Raw genomic sequence first — 19,492 nt, forward strand, 5'->3', positions numbered from 1 at the left:
ATCATGTAGTAAATTAAACGTACCAAACAAACCAAAATAATCCGTGAAGCATTTCGGTGCTCTTATCTGGGCTGCTGTTAACTTGTGGTTTTTGAGGCTGTTAACTCTGAGATAATTCAGAGATAATTCTTGATCCTCCTTTCCTGATCAGGGGGTCCTAATGAGAGCCATAATAATGTTTTTGTGACTGCACTTGAGGATACTTTTAAAGTTCTTGATTTTTTTCGGATTGACTCAGCTTCATTTCTTAGTATGTTGTCTTTATTTAGTTGATTAGTTCTTGGTTCTTATAATATGGATTAGAACATTACTCAAATAGGGTTATTCACTGTATACCAGCTCTACCTCTTCACAACTTTACAACAGATGCTCTCAAACACATTAAGTGGCAAGCAATTCAAGTAATTAACTCTTGCTAAGTTCAGCACAGCTGTTAACTAAAAGACATTCCAGGTGACTCTACCTTTTAAAGCTAAATGAGAAAATCCAGCCAAGATGTGCAAAACTGTCATCTAAGCAAGAGGTGCCTAACTTGAATCTAAAATGTAAAACATATTCTGATTTGTTTAGCACTTTTTTGTTTACTAAATAATTCAATAATTTTATAATAATTTCCTTTACAGTTTGTGACCTTGTTTTCAACATTCCCTCGTGTTTTAAACATTATTTAAAACAATGTTATAACAGACAATGGCCTAAAATGCATAACACTGTATATTTTAAGTTGCAGTTTTCCATTTTTTTTTTAATTTTAAACATCGTTTTAAATAATGTTTGTCCTCAACCCAAAAACATCTCTGCACTAATTACTAAAAGTGACGAGTTCACTATATTAGATGTGTGGTGGCATCCTGATGAAGAGTACCTGGACAACTGCCCCTTGCCTGCAGTTAAGAATGGTGTTGTTATAAAGCAGATCATGTCCCCAGTCTTCAGAAACTGAGCCACATAGCAGTTTTCCAACATAACAACCCCAAACACACCTTCAAGATGACAACTGCCTTGGAGTGGAAGCTGAAGATAAAGGTGTTACGCTGACCAAACCAGGCCTCCAGCCTTAAAGGCAATTGAGCACCTGTAGGGCATCCTCAAATGGAAGGTTGACAAGGACAGTGTGTAACATTCACCAACTCCATGTGGTCATCATGAAGGAGTGGAACAAGATTTTAGTAGCAATCTGTGCAGTTCTGGTGAATTCTATACCCAAGAGAGTTAAGGCAGCATTGGATAATAATGGTGGTCATACAAAACATTAACACCTCAGTCACATTTTGGTCGTGTTCACGTAGAGGTACTCGCTTACGTTTCCAGCTATTTAGACATTATTGGCTGGGTGTTATTTCCAGTGAAAAGTAAAGCTATACAGCCGCACAAGATGGACATGGACTATATAGCTATATTTAAATTTAAATTCTATAGTGTTCCCATTAAAAGATTCAACTTAATATTTGCAGAATTGTGAAGAGAGTATTAACTTTTGTTGGGTAAAGTATAAAAACACAAACATACACCAACATGTTCATTTAGGTTTTTAAAAGGTTAAGATGGTGAAGAAAGAAAAAAAAAACAGTTTATCCTATGTTACAATGTTTAGGAAAGGGTAAATAAATAAAAAATAATAATAAAAGAAACATTAAAGCTTACACCAAGTGTGAAAAGGGTCTGTTTTTAATTTAAACATGATTACAGATACTGCTGCATTGCGTTGTTCATCAGGGTTTCTTCCTTTTTTATTTTCCAAAAAGAGCGCTGTGAGGAACCATTCGCACCACTGAGAAAAAGCAAGTTCTCAAAAACAAGACAGCAGGAGTTCTGTTTCTGGGATGAACACTATGTCAGCATTTGTTAAAACTAAACAATCAAAAGGTTTATGCAACTACGCCTTGTTCTTACTGGTCTGCAAAATGTAACTCAAGCCATTCTCTCAACCACCCACACACACACACACACTAACTCACTCGCACACAAAGAAAAAAAAAAAAGTCGACCATGCGTTTACACTTCCCCTTTGGTTTAAATACAAAATAAGGGAATCAAACAAAATGACACTGCTTTGTTTTTCAAATGAAACATGATAGAAGAACAGGAGACAAAACATTCCAGTATGGTGATGGAAAGAAAAGCAAAAAACACGTCCAGAAGCAAAAATGCACAACAAATATTTCTACAATGAACCTATCACCTAGCTGTGGAGTATGGATTTTTCTTAGCGACGTCAGGGGGACAGGACTTCAACGCCTGTTCTGGTTTCTGTGCAGTTTCACACGCATTTTGCTAAATTACAAGAGAACGTAAAACTGCAACGTCAACCTTCAACATCCCCCAATGGCTCTTGGTAAAACTGAGTAATTGAGGGCCCCAAACAATGAATAACAATAATAATAATAATAATAGTTAATATTCATGAACACAGAACAAACTGTTAATACAATTCTAGTGGGCACTGTAAAACTGCACAGCCACTCCAGCCCTCAAAAAAAAAAACCCACCCACCCTTTACACAAGGCCAAAACACACAAAGCACATAAAGCTCAATTTTCCAAACTTAAACATGTGAATTAAATAAAAAGTATGATTTTTAAATAGTCTGCAATTTCACCACCCCTCCTCTAGACCTCAGCAGTCTGACCAATGAGCGATTAATACCAGAAATGCATGGAGACACATGAACAAATCAAAAACGTGCCCAAGCGTATACAGGGGGCGGGGTGGCGGGTCACGACCTTCGCACAGAGACCGGGTGCATGAAGGGTTCGAGATTAACACAGTCAGTCAGAGAGCCAGTGGCTAGAGAAGGGCTGCAAAGGAGAATAATTCAAAATTTCAGCAAAAGTCACAGCATCACACAGGATCACTCTACCTCATGCATCCCCCCCCACCCAAGTTTCCCTTCACATCTCAACACACTGCCACGTTCAAACTAATCCTCTACATGCCTGATGTTTCCCCCCCAGTTCCCCTCCCTTTATCTCCCCCATCCTGCCCTCTGGTGTGTGTCCTCCATTGCTTCACTGCACCGCCTGCTCGTTGGCAGTGCTGCCGGAGTCCTGGGGCTTCATCACATCGGGCAGTTCAGGAGGACTGGAGAACGGTTCCACTCTCAGAGGCTCAAATGCATCATCTGAGGAAACAAGCAAAGTTCTGTCAAGTTCTAACGAAAGCAACAAATTCCACATCATGTAGAGATGCACTAGAGCTGAGCAATGAACTGAAAATGTATGAAAAATGATCAAAACCAGCATTAAAGGACCATTAATAAGTCATAACATGATTTTAATAAGTCATAACATGATCAGGGTTTGTCATCAACTGACAGCTCTTGTCAGCAGACAGTTAGGTTCTTATTTGAACTCTGCGGTACATCATGGAAATCTGTGTGGGTTGTGGCCTCCCACCATTCCTCCCAGTCCCATTTTCACACCCTGGGTTGACAGGCAGCACGCAAACAATGTTCTGCAGCCATGGAAACAGTAGAGCTGGCTATTTTTCTGCTGAACACATGATCACTAAGCTTCAGTAAAGTTCGCTAAACACAGCTAGTTAAGTTACCATCTCTGGGTTATGAGCAGATGGGGCAGTGTTTGGAAATTGGACCAGAGAATTTAAGATGTGTCCAAAATTTTGACTGATACTGTATATTGAAGACAAACAGACACGCTAAAATGAATGAGACAGGAACTAATAGAAACTTCACCTTCTAATACGGTGAAGAGCAGCAACTTCTTTGCATCAAATTTAGTGAATAGAAGAAGACATCTGGAGAGATGTTGAGCTATGCTAGCTGGACAGACACCCACAACCCCATAATATTTGTAGGTGCAGGAGCAAGAAAGAAAATACAGCAAGAAGATTCTGTGTTCCACTGCGAATATCTGTGCAGAATAAAGCTGCTCTAACAAAAAAAACGCTGAAACACTTTCACACACAGTGTTTTCAGTGGGACATGCAGCGCAGATGTACACGTAGTAAACAGAGCCGCACGGCTGCGAGTAGTGAGAAAAAGCACACACCGTGGGTGTAAACAGCATGGAGCAGAAACAGGGTTTGTTTATAGCTGTGGTAATTAGTGTTATCTGGCTAATATACACGATTTAACTGCGCCTCATCAGCAGTTTAGCATAAATAAACGAGTATATTTGGGCTGGGTTGGTTCAAGACCAGATCAGGCTCTCACCACAAACAAATGACTCCAGAGTTCGTCTGGGACTGGACCAAAATCACCTTCTCTAGCTGGTAGCTTGGTTAATTTTTTTGACTCACACAAAATGTGATTACTGTTTTTACACCAACTTAATCAAACCACATTAAAAAGGTACAAAAACCAGAGTCAGTTTTAACTGAACCAAATAGTGCTGGTGCGAAAATACCCTTAAATACAATTTTTAATTATGACAGGTCTGTGGTAGTTGGCTTTGGTCTGCAAACTCTGGTGAAGTCAGAGCAGACAGTCAGAGTGAAAATCTTGCAGTGTATGATGGACTGAAACTTGATATTTAGCCTCAAATCGCATCCGACTTCTGTCACAGAAAATCAAACACTTGATTCTTCTGCCTGATTTTGGGTGGAATCTAGTAGGGTAAATTCTGCAACTCCAAACTAAACCAACTCCATCAACAGCCCATTAAAACAGACTTTTACTGAAGTAACCACTTTCTATACCAATAATCACACAGTGAGTCACAAACAGTAATTCCCTTTTTAAAATGTTTTTCTAATTTTCCTTTCCCTCTTATAACATTAACCCTGTTGTAGCAGCTGGAGTCATATTTGTTTTGCTTCCCTTCATCTCTTTATGTGACGTGTGGAGACCATGCTGACCAAGTCTCCCGACCAACGACTTTACCAAAAACAAGGGTTTTTTTGATTGCTTCCTCAGCACAAACAAATGACTGCAGCAAGCTCATGCACCTGCATGGTGGCACGTGTCATCAAGAATCTGACTGCGTAGTGCATCATGCGCATCAAGACATTTATAGTGTGCTTTTTAATGGTTCAAGATGGAATGCTATCTGCTTTAACATTAAAAAATATGTAGAGTATCAAAGGCTGTCTGTTATATACCTGTAAAACATTGGAAATGGACTATAATATTCACCACCCACCCATGATTAGGCCTCACTTAAACTCAGAAAACGCACATTGCCATATGTGGCTATTTTGTTTAACTTTACTCACATGATAGGAACTTAAAAGTCTCCTGAGGTAACAAAAATGATCAATGATCCCATGACTTTTTGGCACATTAAATGTACGCGTCATAGACTTTTTATTTATTTGTAAAAAGATGTTTTTAAAAGACCTACTGCTTAAACTTAGTGAGAAAGAGATACGCTCACATACGCAGTTTTTGTATTCTTATGTGGACAGATTTTTAGACATTGCTGGAGGAGTTATTAAATATGCATCAGTAAAAGTTCAAGCACAAATAGGCTGCAATGTTCTCAGCTGTTACTATAGGCGATATTTTTAGTGTCAGGTAGATTAATATTTAAATTTCCCATTTGTATATATATTGTGCACCTTCAATATCAAAAGTCAACACAAATAAATCAGTGTATGTTCTCACCGCTGACGCGAAAGGCCAGTCCTACTGTGGCTGGAGCCTGGGGTCTTGCTGTCTGGTTTGTGAATCCACAGTCTCCAAGAGTCTTGCTGTCTTCTAGCAACATGTCATCCTACGGAAAAGAGCGATACACGTAAATGTAAGTAAACTAATTTACTAACAAAAATCATCTCACCAACTTCACCATGCATAACGGAATACCTGCTCTAGTTGAATATACACAATGTTATATCCAACACACTAATAATTCCCACCTTATTGTGATACCGTATATATTTATTTATATTTACTAATATAAAAAAGTATATAAAATGATATTCAGAACCCTGCACTAAGCGCATGTATAATCCTATATGTACAACTGCTTGCAAGAAAGTATTTATACCCCTTGCACTTTTCTCATTTGATCATTTTAAGTAATAGACCAACACAAAGAAGCACATCATTGTGAAGTAGAATAAAAATGATGCATGATTTTCAAAATTATATTTAACTTAAAATCTTAAAAGTGTTAAGTGTAAAAGTATTCAGCCCCCCTTGTCAATACTGAGTAGAGGCACCTTTTCCTGCAGTGACAGCTGCAAATCTTTTGGGGTTTGTCTCTACCAGCTTTACACATCAGCATTTGTGTTCAGGGTGATGAGCAGTGTTACTTTGGTCTCTTACCACAGCACCTTCTTTCACATTTGGAGTTTGCAACAAGCAAAGTAGGAAACACAGCAAACAGCACTACTTATGTTGTTCTTTTAACAATTTTTTTTCCTTGCCACTCTTCCATAAAGACTAGATTTGTGGAGAGCATGCTTTATAATTGTCCTGTGGACAGATTCTCCAACCTGAGCTGTGGATTTCTGCAGCTTCTCCAGAGTGACAATGGGCCTCTGGGCTGATTCTCTGACTAGTGCTCTCATTGGTAAATCTGTCAGTTTGGGTGGATGGACATGTCTCGGTAGGTCTGCAGTTGTGGAATACTTTTTATATTTTTGGATGATTGATTAAACAGTGCTCCTTGAACTGCTTAAATCTGGAGATATGTTATATAACAAACCCTGCTTTAAACTTCTCCACAATATTATCTCTGAACGGTCTGGTGAGTTCCTTGGTCTTCATGATGCTGTTTGTTCACTAGTGTTCTCTAACAAACCACTGATTAACAAATTAGATTTTATTTAGGGGTTTCAAAGTACAGGAGGATGAATACTTTTACTCTGAATACATATTTCTCTTTGAGAATGTCACCCAGAATGTGGAGGATGGAATTACAGTTAAGTATTACAATAAAAACGAGTTTTCCTTTCTCACCTTGTAAAGTCTCTGTTCCTCAGGCGGTCGCTTCAGGATGCCTTCCACAATACGTTTGAGTTCATAGACTGTAGTAGACTCCTTAGCATCTGTGAAGATGGTCGTCTTGTGACGTCTGATCATCAAAAACACATCCTGAGAGAATAAAGAGAATGACAGGATGATTAAATCTTTCTACTTGTCTCTGATATGCTGATCTTCACAGGTTTCCTCTTAGACATAAGCAATGAACGCTAATATGTTAAAGAAGAAATACGTTGTGAAATGGCCCTGACACTTAAACAAAGGCACTGAGAACTTTGAAAGCCCACAGGTAATTTATTAAAACACACTGTTTATACACACACACAAACACACACACACAAACACACACACACAAACACACACACACAAACACACACACACACAAACACACACACACACACTACCTTGAGTTCTCTGGATGCCGCCGTCTTGAAATCAAGTCAAGATATATCGACTGACGAGCACAAACGATTAGGTAGGAAAGGGGACTAGATAGCAAAACTAATCACGTGGAAACGCATAAAATCTAGCTGCAGCTGAAAATCTCTCAATAATATTTAAGCATTTCCACTGAATTTATTTTGCAACCTGTTCCCCTTTTTCTACCCATCGGTTTGTACTCGTCATAATCAGCCAACTTATAAGAATTATACCAATGACATGTGGAGCTACTTTGAGCTATAGCATTGAAAGCCTATAGGGAATATCGTCTAATAGCGCTGTATTTCAGAATGCTGGGGTGAACTGAGGTGGGCTTTTCAACAAAAGCTTGTACTGGTTATCATGTTTCACTTAACCCTAACTCCATTTCACACTGGATTTTTCCTTCCTTTAACATAACTTTTCCAGAAACCTTTGTTTTCCAGATATATCCCTTTGATCCAACCTCAGTTCAACTTGCCATTCTTTAGAAAAAAACATTCAGTAAAAGCAGAAATCTAATATTTCACCAGATTCACAAGTGAAACAAAAATGTGCCAAATTTTTCATTAAAACGCCAACGGTAAAATAAATGTATTCTGTCCAGAAATGAGCATATATTGAGCAAACAATTCTTACTAAATTGTATATGGCTAGTTTTATTCATTAACAATAACTAAAATGTATTTACCAAGTATACTACCAAATATAAATACAAGCGTGGCTAAAATCTTAAATCTTGAATAAATTCACATATTAGTCAGATGAAATGACCCATTGCAAAAGCTGTTTTAGGTTTCATTTAAATCAAAGTATTTAATATGCATTATTTATGTAATGAATATTTTGATTATACGAATTCCTATTCACATACTGTAATTCCATTTAAAACCCTTAAACTAAAAATTCAATGTACTAAATACTGAACCATTAGCAACCATTAGACCCAAGACTTTCAAAATGGGTTTAAGAGAACAGGATTTTTTTTATCACAGAAACGACAAGCAAGAAAGTACAGTAACAGTCAAAAGTTTGGACAAACCTTCTCATTCAATGTTTCTCTTTTTTCTTGATTCAATGTATTTTCTACATTGTAGATTAATATTAAAGACATGAAAACAATGAAGGGACACATATTGAATTACAAAGTAAAAAAAAAAAAAAAAAAAGTTATTATTGGCCTCCACAATTCCCTTGCCCTAAAGCCAGCAAAGCTCCAGTGTGAAAGAAAAACAGCCAACTATTTCAGGTGGCTCTACCTCATGAAAACACTGAGAGAATACCAGAAAGAGAATCTAAAGTATAAAACATATTCTGGTTTGTTTAACACTTTTTTGTTAACAGTATCATTTTACATATGTTTCTATATAACTTTAATGTCTTCAATATTAAATGTACAATGTATAAAAATAATAAAAAGTAGAAAACACATTAAGTAACTTTAAGAAACTTTTGACTGGTACTGCATGGTTACACAAACAAAACCCCCTTAGACCAGACAAATTGATGCTCTAGCTCCAATTAAACAAGGTTATTGACCATGATATTGCTTACATACATGCAAGCATTATATATAATCAGAACAAATCAAATTACTCTGAAGTACAATGACAACACTGCCAAATCAGTTTGTGTTAAAAAACAGTGATAACAGACTAAAGCACAACCTGTGTAATTAATCAAACAAGGCAATTAAGAAATTAGACTGATTGCAAAGCACCATACAAATGAGAAGAAAACTGTAAAAGAAGTTACTAAAATAGTAATACTATTAGCACAATCAACAGTTATTATAATAATACTAACACTACAAGTAGTTAAAAGCCTAAAAGCATTTTGCTGTAGAAGATCTCATACGCCAATCCAATAATAAAAATAATAATGACTGTACGTTAAGGGTGCGCCAAATTGTATTGTACACAATATCATCACCAATATTTTTATATATCGTTACCTCAAAAATACCCTCAAATATTACGCTGTTTTTTTAGGGTCATATGGACCATCAGGGTATAACTTTTTTGCTGTCTGTATCAAAAGGAATATTCACACTGTTCTTATTTACCATTATATATCTACTAGAGACAGATTATATCTGTCCAGTATCATTTATTTGATCTCAATCCTAGATATGTGGAGACATATGCATTATTAGTACTATCATGACATGTTGGATCATTAGTCTTCTGTTACTTTCTAGTGAAAAACTTGATTAGGGGTGAGACTGATCATAACATATGCAACAATATTGCCAAATAAGCTTATTCACATTAAAATATTTCATTTGTTGCAGTAGTGTGTTTGTGAAATTAATTTGTCAATGTTTTGCGGTGTTACCAAAAATATTGTTCTAGCAAAAACATTATTATTTTAGGGCCATCAGGGCACACCTATTTTGATGCAACAAAAAAAATTCACACTGTTCCCATTACCCATTAAATATCTAAAAGAGACTACTACTACTAGAGATTATATATGACCAGTATCATTTATTTTACTTCAAACCTGATATATGGAGACATATGTATTATTCCTTTCATAACATGTTGGATGATAGACTTCTGTTACTATATGATAAAAAAGGTCAATTAGGGATGTGCCAGAACATAGCAAATGCAGTAATACAGCCAAATAAACTTATTCATAAATAAAATATAATAATATAATAAATATTTTTGTCAATGTTTCGCAATGTCACCAAAACATTGTTATTGGAAAAACAGTATTAATTTGCGGCCATCCAAGGTACAACTGTTTTTTGTTGTGGCAAAAATATTTTTTCTTTGTCAATGTTTTGAGATATTACAAAAAATATATATTATTTTTGAGCCATCAGGGTACAATTTTTTTTGTTGCAAAAGGAAAATGGACACTGCTCTTATCTCCCTATAAATATCTACTAGAGACAAATTATATGTCCACTATCAGTTATTTTATTTTAGTACTGGAAATATGGCGTACATTGTTAGTTAATCATGATAAATCTTGAATAGGGGTGAGCCATATCATATCATATTCAATAAAATCTCAAAATAAACTTATTCACAAATAAAATATATTTTTTTAATTCAATATTTTGCTATATTTCCAAAAAATATCACAAAAACACCCTGAAATAATAATACTGTGATATTATTTTAGGGTCATCTCACCCATCCATACTGTACATATTTGCATATGAAATACATTTGAACAGTTGGGCTGTAAACACATAGTAAACGTGAGGTCTGTGTAGAGTTTTTCTAACAGGAAAAAGTGATATAATTATTTGAGAACCCTTCTGACACTGCCTGGCCACTGCCTGTTCCTCTCCTCGTGGTTCAGAGTTTTCCAGTTAACTAATAAACTAGGGTAGCTATTAACTAACTTACATGACAGGGCTGAGAATGAGCTGACGAGTTAAGCCAGGTGTTCTGGAGAAAGGAAAACAGTAAAACCTACTGAGGAATAATGAGAAACTTCACCAGCAGGAGTGAAACCACCTGGCCTACACAAACTGCAACGCACGCACACGCTACCATTAACCTCTAGCTCCTACACAGTAACTTTACTGTAATCTAACAACTAGAAATATGAAATGTCCAAAATAAATAAAACAGGGCCCGTGCAGCTGAAGTTAAAGCCACAGGCCGGCTGAGCGAGGGCTCCCTTCAGTTCTGACTGATTTAACTAGACTTACGGACACTTCTTGGCCCAGGCTGGATTTGCCTTAGCCAGCTAGTTAGCTCAGCTAACCAAGTAACAATTAATAACGTCTTTAAAATGCCACAGAACGCTTAATGACTGTTTACCAGTCTAATTAACTCATAATTAATGAGTCACGCTGTCCCTCGACACGACAAATCCCAGAAATCAGAGCTGAACGGAAACACCGCATCATTTACTGGAAGCTAACTCACGTTAGCATGCTAAAAATATTGCGAAACAAAGCAGCGTCGCGTCGGCGTTTCTCGCTTTTTCACCGACTTCACACATTTAATATGGGTTAACCAGGTACAGAGACGCTAAATACACCGTAAACATGTAAAGCAGAGCGATATAACGGTGTAAAATAACCGCAGCTCGCCGTTTCTAATCCCCACTCACCATTTCTGTTACCGGTCGCAGTCCTCCACTGTCCCACACTGCACTGCGCTCATTACTCCGCCTTTGTGCAGCTGCTCCACAACAACACTCATCAACACTTCATTCAGCTCCACTGTTCTTATAACACCAGAAACACAAAAAAACAGCTATTATAACTTAATTCACTTCATTTAGAGACGAGAGACACTGATTAAAAAAAAAAAAAAAAAAAAAATATATATATATATATATATATATATTATTATAATAATGATTTTTTATAATGAATAATTAACCTTTTAGGCTACAAACAGTAATCATTTATAATAATCATAATACTAATTCAAGAATAAAAATGTAATAGTACATACCCATTTATTAATATGCGTATTTATTACAAATTAATAATTTGGTTTATACTGCTGTTTATATTAGTATTTATTGTACAGAGAAAAAAACTATACAGGTGTTTCATTACATTTGAAATACACTGCCTTTCATGAAAAAATATAATAAAGAATATATTGTGATTAAAATTCTTTAAAAGTCATTCAGAATGGGTGTTTTGTAAAAAGGGTTATTTTTATATAAAAATTTACAAACACTTGTGTACAGTACCAGTTGAAAGTTTGGACACTTCTCATTCAATGTTTTTCTTTATTTCTTTATTACATTTATTACATTTTCTACATTGTAGATTATTTTTAAAGACAAGAAAACAGTTCAGGGGCACATATGGATTTACGTAGCAGATAGAAAATAAGTGTTGGGCCTCCACAATTCCTGATCTAAATCCAACTGAGATGGTGATTTAGGATGAGCTGTAGCTTCACAGCGTGGAACTTCTTCAAGATGCTGAGAAAACTATTCCAGGTGACTCTACCTCATAAATGCTTAAGGTGGCTACTTAGAAGAATCTAAAATATAAAACATATTCTGGTTTGTTTAACATTTTTGTTTACAATATAACTCCACATTTGTTCCAGTATAGCTTGAATGTCTTTAATATTAAATTTACAATGTAAAAAATTAATAAAAGGAAAGAAAGCAATGAGAATGAGAATGAATGAAAAGAGGCATGTCCACACTTTTCACTGGCACTGTATATTTACACAAACAAGATTCTCTTGGTCCAGACAAATTTATGGTCTAAGTCAAATTAAACAATGATAATTGACTATATAGTTCCTGTATCTTAAATGTATCTTAAACCTGTAGCTTAAATGTCTTTAATATTTAATTTACAATGTAAAGAATCATAAAAAGATATAGTACTAGTCAAACAATATACATATACTGTTATTTCACTTGTTTACTGGCTTAAATTAATGAATTATTAAGTGAGTTTTTATATCTATAGTATTTGCAGGAAATTGGCGATATGTATTTAATAAATAAGTTAACGCTATGTAATTTTATTGGCACATGTATATAACATTGTAAGTTAAAAAAGAGTAATATCTACATATTCAGTTATATTTTACCTTACATCTACAGTGCAATATCATATGTATACAGTGTAAGTTATTGTGTATATTGTTAATTGTATTTTTCTATTTTATTTAACTTATTCTAGTGGGAACCTGCACCCAAGTCACTCACCTGTACACCTGTAATTTGTGATGTGACAATAAATTTACTTTTATTTATTGGACATAATGATGAATGGGTCACTCTCTTAGGTGAATGAGGGACTGAAAAGTGAACAGATTAAAACAAAGCCTCAGTTCAGAACTGATATTGATATTTATTCAGTTCTGAAGAGCTTTATACAGACTCAAAGACATCACAGAAATAAACACAATAAACAATAATGTATAAAGGGCCATTTAAAGATACATAGAGAGATAAATAGAGATATACAGAGAAATGTGGCTGCAGTTCTTTGTTAGTGCTGTGCTTGTTGCTATGGGGATTCAGGCAGCTGATCGGTTACCAGGCAGAAACAGAGGCAGAATGAAGACAGGAAGGTAAACTGTCAGTAATAAAGTCAGTGCTGAATATAAACAGATATAAAATAAGTTAAATAGAATAACTTTGCGTGGTATCTTTATATATATAGCAGATCTGCTGCAGGAGGGCGGCGGCTGCACCAGACTACACTTTCTCTTGGAGACCAAAACCAAACTACCTTCACCACAGAACAGAAACAAGTAAGAACACAAGTATGAATATTAACTTAACTGTATTTTCTTGTAAGAAAACTAAAAATATGATTTATTCTTCTGTTTTTGTGTCATAGCCTGTTTAGTTATTTAGTGTAGTTTAAGTTTATTTGTTTTTATATTATTTTATTCCCTAAATATTGAATTCTATTTTATTATTTTTTCTATAACTAAATGTTAAGGTATATTTAAATCTGTGTTTATAATCTTTTGGTAGAGTAGAACTTTCTGTAGGAGAGTTCTGTCTGCTTGTAACTTCAGAACATGGTTCTGTCTTGTCTCCGCCCTTGTCCCACCTTAGCTCCGCCTTGTCATTAGTGGATCAACATGTGTCTCATTTGATACCCAGCCCTCTCGTTATCTCATCCAGGTGTTCCTTGTCTCTCTCGTGTGTATATAGCACCTTTGTTTCAGTAATATTTTGTCTGGTCTTGTGCATGTTACATGTTAGTTCATTGTTGATCTAAATTTTTTCTTTCTTAGTTATCTAAAAACATTACAAATCACATTTACATTGCCTTGCTAAAGTATGCGGCCCCCTTGAACATTTGCAAGGAAGAATAGGCAAAAAATTCAGTCTCTCGATGTGCAAAACCAATAGAAACGTACCCTAAGCGACTTGCAGCTGTAATAGCAAAAATGCCGCTACAAAGTATTAACGCAATGGGGCCGAATAATATTGCACGCTCCACTTTTTTTTTCTTTTTTTTTCTAAAAAAGGTTTAAAATATCCAATACATTTTTGTGTCCCACTTGTTGTTGATTCTTCACAATGAATAAATAAGAACTATACATGTGTATGTGGTGGTAAACATTAGGTAATGAATCTCTGTGGTATGCAGTGTGACTGGGGCTGTTAGTACATCTTCAGTTAAGAAAGTGCGAACTGTAACATATTTATCTTACTATTCCTTTATATAGAACTTTTCTGGGAGGAGTCGTAAAGATCAACCACTTATATATCAGCAGAGGGATCCAAGCTATTCCTCTCAGCATTACAGCAGTGCAGATCACAGTAACATCTCTGCAAAATCCTCATACACTTCCACACACTCAAGAGACGTCCACAACCCTAAAGACATGACGCCGGTACAAACAGCATTTCAGTTTTTTCAATGTTTTTAATATTAATAGTTGTTACTGTTTTATAAATAACCATAGCATACTGTATTTTTCGGACTATAAGGAGCACTGCACTCTAAAAAACAGAGGTACGATATGAGTACTTTTTTGTACTCGAAGGTACACTCTTTATAATTGTACCCTCAAAGGTACAATTTTGGTCTTTACGGGGTCAGATTTGTTCCCTCTGAAGTACAAAGTCATTTCTAACAGCAATAAGTACAAATTTGTACCATTTAACCAGCCAAAGGGTACATTCAGTATTCTGCATCACTGTACTAATGAACAATATATATTTAAATAGCACATTTTTTATTTGAAAGCCAGACAATTTTGTATCATCAAGTTTTTGAGCCATGTTTAGTTGATGATAACGTTTATAATCTTTATGATCTTTACTGCCACAAAAACCATGGGTACAAAAAAGGACTTTCACTGAAAGGTACTTTTTTGTGCCTCAATATAAGGTACAGCCCCAGCGACAAGCTTTGTACTCTTTTAAGTACAAATCTGTACTTATATTTCTTAGAGTGTGGATTATAAGGTGTACTTTCAATAAACGTCTATTTTCTGGTCTATTTTTTTATACATACTGGATTATAAATGATTAAGTGACACAAGTTTTCAGTAAAGTTTCTCCAGCACTAGGCTATGTGCAGCAGCATTAGCATTAGCGGCTAATCGCAACGCTGGCGGAACTTAAATGGCGCCCGATAGTGCTAGACTGATGGCCCTATCAGTTAGCAGTTCGTCCAACGTAGCTTGTTTTGACCTGACAAACATACAGACTACAGTCCAATATACTCACCTCTTTGACACTAGATGCAATTAATTACTTCAAATATATGTTATCTGTCACTCCAAAAAAATGTATGTAAGTCCTGTAAATAATATACATTGTAAAAAAGTATTTGCCCCTACAGATTTCTATTGTTTTCACTTTTTTTGTTATAATTTCATTTTTCCAGATTTGTAAAAAAGCAGTCCAAACCAACCTGGCCCTATGTGAATGAGTAATGACCAGCCTACATAAAATACTTTAAAAGGGCATGGACAACTCATCCAGGAGGTCCCAAAGGAACCCAGAACAAAATCTAAAGAACTGTAGGTCTTATTTGCCTCAGTTAAGGTCAGTGTTATCATTCAACAATAAGGAAGAGACTTGGCGAAAATGGTGTTAATGGGAGAGTTCCAATGCAAAAAAAACACTTCTGACCAAAAAGAACACAAAAGTCTCTCACATTTGCCAACAAATATTTTAATGATCCCCAGAACTTATTTATCTATAGAAATATATTAGACAAAAGTGGAACTGTTTGGAAGGTGTATGCCCCGTTAAATCTGGTGTAAAACTAACACATCAATTAAAAAAAAAGAACATCATACTGAACGTAAAACATGGTGGTGGTAGTGTAATGGTCTGGGACTGCTTTGCTGTTTTAGGACCTGGATAACGTGCCATAATTGATGGAACCTCAAATTGCTCTCGTAACAGAAAATCCTTAAGGAAAATTCTAAAGGCCATCAGTTTGTAACCTAAAGCTCAGATGTACTTGGGTTCTGCAGCAGGACAGTGATCCTAAGCACACCGGCAAATCCACATTGATGTGGCTAAAAAAAAAAAAAAAGGTTTTGTGGCTAAATTTAAACTATCCTGTAAAAAAGAGTGCACTAAAATTCCTCCACAGAGATGTGAAAGATTCATTGCCTGTTTTCGCAAATGCTGGTAACCATGTTATTATTTTAGGGGCAAATACTTTTTCACATAGAGGCAGGTTATCTTTGTCTGGTATTAAAATGTGTTTGTTAATCTAAAAAATGTAGTTTAGTCTATGATTAAAAACAACATTCTTCAATTTAAATTTCAAAATGACAGTGTCATCTAAACAGGGATGTCTTAACTTGTGCATATGATTGTACTCCTGTCCTACACTAAATCTTTGCTTGACAGATTTTGACAGTAGATGGCACCAGGCGTCCAAATGCTGTGACTTCTCTTCTTCTATACAGTCCAGTGTCTTGCGCAGTCTGAGGAGCAGGAACTGGACTCGGAACAGAGAAGGCCTAGCTGTGAAGGAAATCACTAACCCTCCAGAATCCACAGTTTACATCAGCTCCTACCACACACAGTACTGCGGCCCTGCCAACTGCCCTGCCAGCAGCCTTCAGACCGGCGCTTCAGGCCAGCCCACACGCTGGCACCAACACAACATCCTCACAGGTACTTTACAGCACAGAGCTTTTAATCCAGGCCTGGATTACTCTGATCAAAGTCCAGAGTTCTTTACTCTCTGTACTCTCCCCCTGCACACATAAACCAGATCACCAAAGCTCAACAGCCCATAATAAGCATTTGTTTATATGTAGGTTTCGCTCATTTACACCCCTCACCCAATTGCAAATGTATCTAATGAACCAAAACCAAAAGAAGACATATAAATCTACACCACCAGTTGCAGTATACACTCACCTTTAACAGTAAGAATAATCTTTAATACTCTTACTAATGTGGTTCCTGAGGGGAGCTCTATAGATCCTCTTGTAAAAAAAAAATATATATATATATATACTTAAATTATGCTGAAGTAGGGCTGTAGTTAAGTTATTTTGGAACCACAAATTTGTACTTTGGAATTAAAATTATATAAATTTGCACATCATTTATACTGAGTATTCTAGTCATGTAGTCATGTAATTATCTATGTGTGAGCATTAAAAACATATTAAAGATGTGATTAAAATATAGATTTAACATCACAATAAATTTGAGGAGTGTATATAAACTGGTAAAAACAAAAGATATCTCATTGCTGCAATCACCAGCTGTTAAAGTTATTTTATCTACACTAAACTAACTAAAGTAAACTTTTTAATATATAATATATAATCATACACAAAAATTCATCATCACAATTTTAATTTGTCAACAAAAAATAAATGTTTTGGTAGCAAATTTCACTGAAGTACACTTTTATTGCAGAAATATCGGCTCCTAGGACACATTTAGTAAAAGTATAGATTTATCATAAAAAGCACAGGTTCATAAAGTAATACTAAGCATATATTTTTATTAAGTACATCACCAGTACAAAATTTTATTTAATTATTCCACATATAATTCAAGTACACTATTATTATATTTAAATACAAAACACAACTTTTTTACAAGGGTAACAAAAGAGAATATCTTATTTTAAATCGTTTGCTATTTAATATTATCCTCATAGTTACTGTGTTTAAACTGCAGTAAAATCTATTTCATGTATTAGTTTTAGTTGTGTTAAGCCTGTACTGGGCTGGCATGTTAATTTCAGCATATTTGAGTGGCGTTGTGTTTCCGTGTAGATGGGGATATTTTGAAAAAAAAAAAAACACTGTATGTTTATAAAATTCAACAGAATTCACGTACTGTCTCTTTAAGGCTTCACACTGCTTTATTAGTGCTTTTAATAACTGACCAACCTTAGCTTAGCAATTAGTGCTAGCTAGCATTTAGCACTGGTTAGCAATTAGCATTAAATATTGCTTTACACTTCAAATACTCACTGGAAACTGCTTCTCTTCAGGGTTTACAACTGAAATACTGACACAAGAACAGTTTATTAGCATTAATTAATTTACAGCAAAGCTAGGAATCATTCAGCTGCTGCAGCATGAGGAACACAGGGATATTCCATTTTAAAAAGCTAAAAAATATATAAACCCCTTCTTCGACCACTACAGATGCAGTTAATGTATGGCGCCGTCTTTTGGATGCTACATGCTACTGCACCTCTAAATGATATATATGGAGTTCTAGTAGCTGCGGATGAGCACATGCCTCCTCCAACACATGTGAAGTTAGTAACCCCTTTTTTCGAGCTGCTGCTGATGCATCATTGCCTGAGAGGCTAGCGCGCTCCGAGGAAAGCGCAGCGACTAGGTTCCGATACATTCGCCCACAGACGCCAACTTTAAGCGTGATGAGGAGAGAGCAAGGCCAATTGTACTCCCTCTGGGCGCCGGCAACTGCCCCAAGATCAATGTTTTTAAATGCCACAAACCAAAAGCTTTTTCCACATCAATGTTGATCTGAGAAAAGAATAATAGCAAGAGATGACCACTAGAGTGCAGCAACACATCACATAAAACCACCATTTAGCATGAATTTAGCTATTATTTTGGTTTTCTGGGCATTGTAGAGGCTACTGAATGCATTATAAGTTGAAAAGGCCTAACAATAGAGTGTGTTTAACATTTTTGACATGCCACAAACTTTAACAGGGCTGTGGCCAAACAACTTGAAAGAGGCATTCACATACCTGTTTGATCAAGGAGTTAGGGCCATAAATAGTTAAAATGTAAATTTTCTGTGGACATTTTTCATGAAGCCCAAAAAATAATTTATCAGCTGTCATTTTTTAACGTGTAATTTTTTTCTGTGAATAATTTATCTAAATTAATGCATTAATGTGGTGGTCCTAGGTTGTTCAGAAACCTTGAGTCTGCAGAGCTCAATACACAGTGAACTATATCATATTGTTTTGGCCCACAGGAGGGGACAGAGGCCCAGCTAGACCTGAAACTGCGAGGAGACTGTCTGGAGACCGATTACTGTGGGCCACTCGCCGCCTGGAGACTGACTGCCCTTCTCTTCATCTGTACTGAACTGCAGCCTGATAAGATTCAGCTAAATCAAACAATTAATTACATTACTCAATAAGGAGTTATAATAAAATATATTCAATTATTTGTTCTCGTCAGTGAAAGATTACTAATCTAGTTACTAATATTAACTGAATGTTTACTCTGTAAAGTAACATCAAACAAAAAAGTCCAAATAAAAGTAGAA

At 35.7% G+C, this 19,492-nt stretch overlaps 2 protein-coding genes across 5 annotated transcripts; one reads left to right on the forward strand and one right to left on the reverse strand.

The window, feature by feature from the left end:
- Positions 1–1,650: 1,650 nt before the first annotated feature.
- elob (elongin B) lies at positions 1,651–11,521 on the reverse strand. Its single transcript, XM_007251029.3, has 4 exons — positions 11,396–11,521; positions 6,866–7,000; positions 5,567–5,675; positions 1,651–3,121 (listed from the first exon to the last, which is right to left on the reverse strand). The coding sequence occupies exons 1-4, from the start codon at positions 11,396–11,398 to the stop codon at positions 3,009–3,011; spliced, it is 360 nt and encodes a 119-aa protein (XP_007251091.1). The 5' UTR covers positions 11,399–11,521; the 3' UTR covers positions 1,651–3,008.
- A 1,615-nt stretch (positions 11,522–13,136) lies between these two features.
- LOC111193423 (uncharacterized) lies at positions 13,137–19,390 on the forward strand. Of its 4 annotated transcripts, none has more exons than XM_022674163.2 (5): positions 13,202–13,344; positions 13,440–13,527; positions 14,461–14,628; positions 16,672–16,882; positions 19,196–19,390. In XM_022674163.2, the coding sequence occupies exons 1-5, from the start codon at positions 13,244–13,246 to the stop codon at positions 19,306–19,308; spliced, it is 681 nt and encodes a 226-aa protein (XP_022529884.1). In that variant the 5' UTR covers positions 13,202–13,243; the 3' UTR covers positions 19,309–19,390. The 4 variants fall into 4 exon arrangements, with proteins under 4 accessions (XP_022529897.1, XP_022529892.1, XP_022529884.1 ...); XM_022674154.2 differs by having other exon boundaries at positions 13,203–13,344; positions 13,437–13,527; XM_022674176.2 differs by lacking the exon at positions 14,461–14,628 and having other exon boundaries at positions 13,137–13,344.
- Positions 19,391–19,492: the final 102 nt, after the last annotated feature.

The sequence above is a fragment of the Astyanax mexicanus genome, chromosome 19 (genome assembly GCF_023375975.1).
Source record: "Astyanax mexicanus isolate ESR-SI-001 chromosome 19, AstMex3_surface, whole genome shotgun sequence".
Classification (NCBI taxonomy): Eukaryota; Metazoa; Chordata; class Actinopteri; order Characiformes; family Acestrorhamphidae; genus Astyanax; species Astyanax mexicanus.

Bases quoted from the DNA above. Each gene is read 5' to 3' on its own strand.
- LOC111193423 (XM_022674154.2), top strand. From the start codon at position 13,244: ATGTGGCTGCAGTTCTTTGTTAGTGCTGTGCTTGTTGCTATGGGGATT. The intron at 13,345-13,436 runs GTAAACTGTCAG...TTATATATATAG, and splicing joins GGCAGAATGAAGACAGGAAG to CAGATCTGCTGCAGGAGGGC. The intron at 13,528-14,460 runs GTAAGAACACAA...TCCTTTATATAG, and splicing joins TCACCACAGAACAGAAACAA to AACTTTTCTGGGAGGAGTCG.
- elob (XM_007251029.3), bottom strand. The intron at 5,676-6,865 runs GTGAGAAAGGAA...TCTTTTCCGTAG, and splicing joins AGGAACAGAGACTTTACAAG to GATGACATGTTGCTAGAAGA. The intron at 3,122-5,566 runs GTGAGAACATAC...TTGTTTCCTCAG, and splicing joins ACTGGCCTTTCGCGTCAGCG to ATGATGCATTTGAGCCTCTG.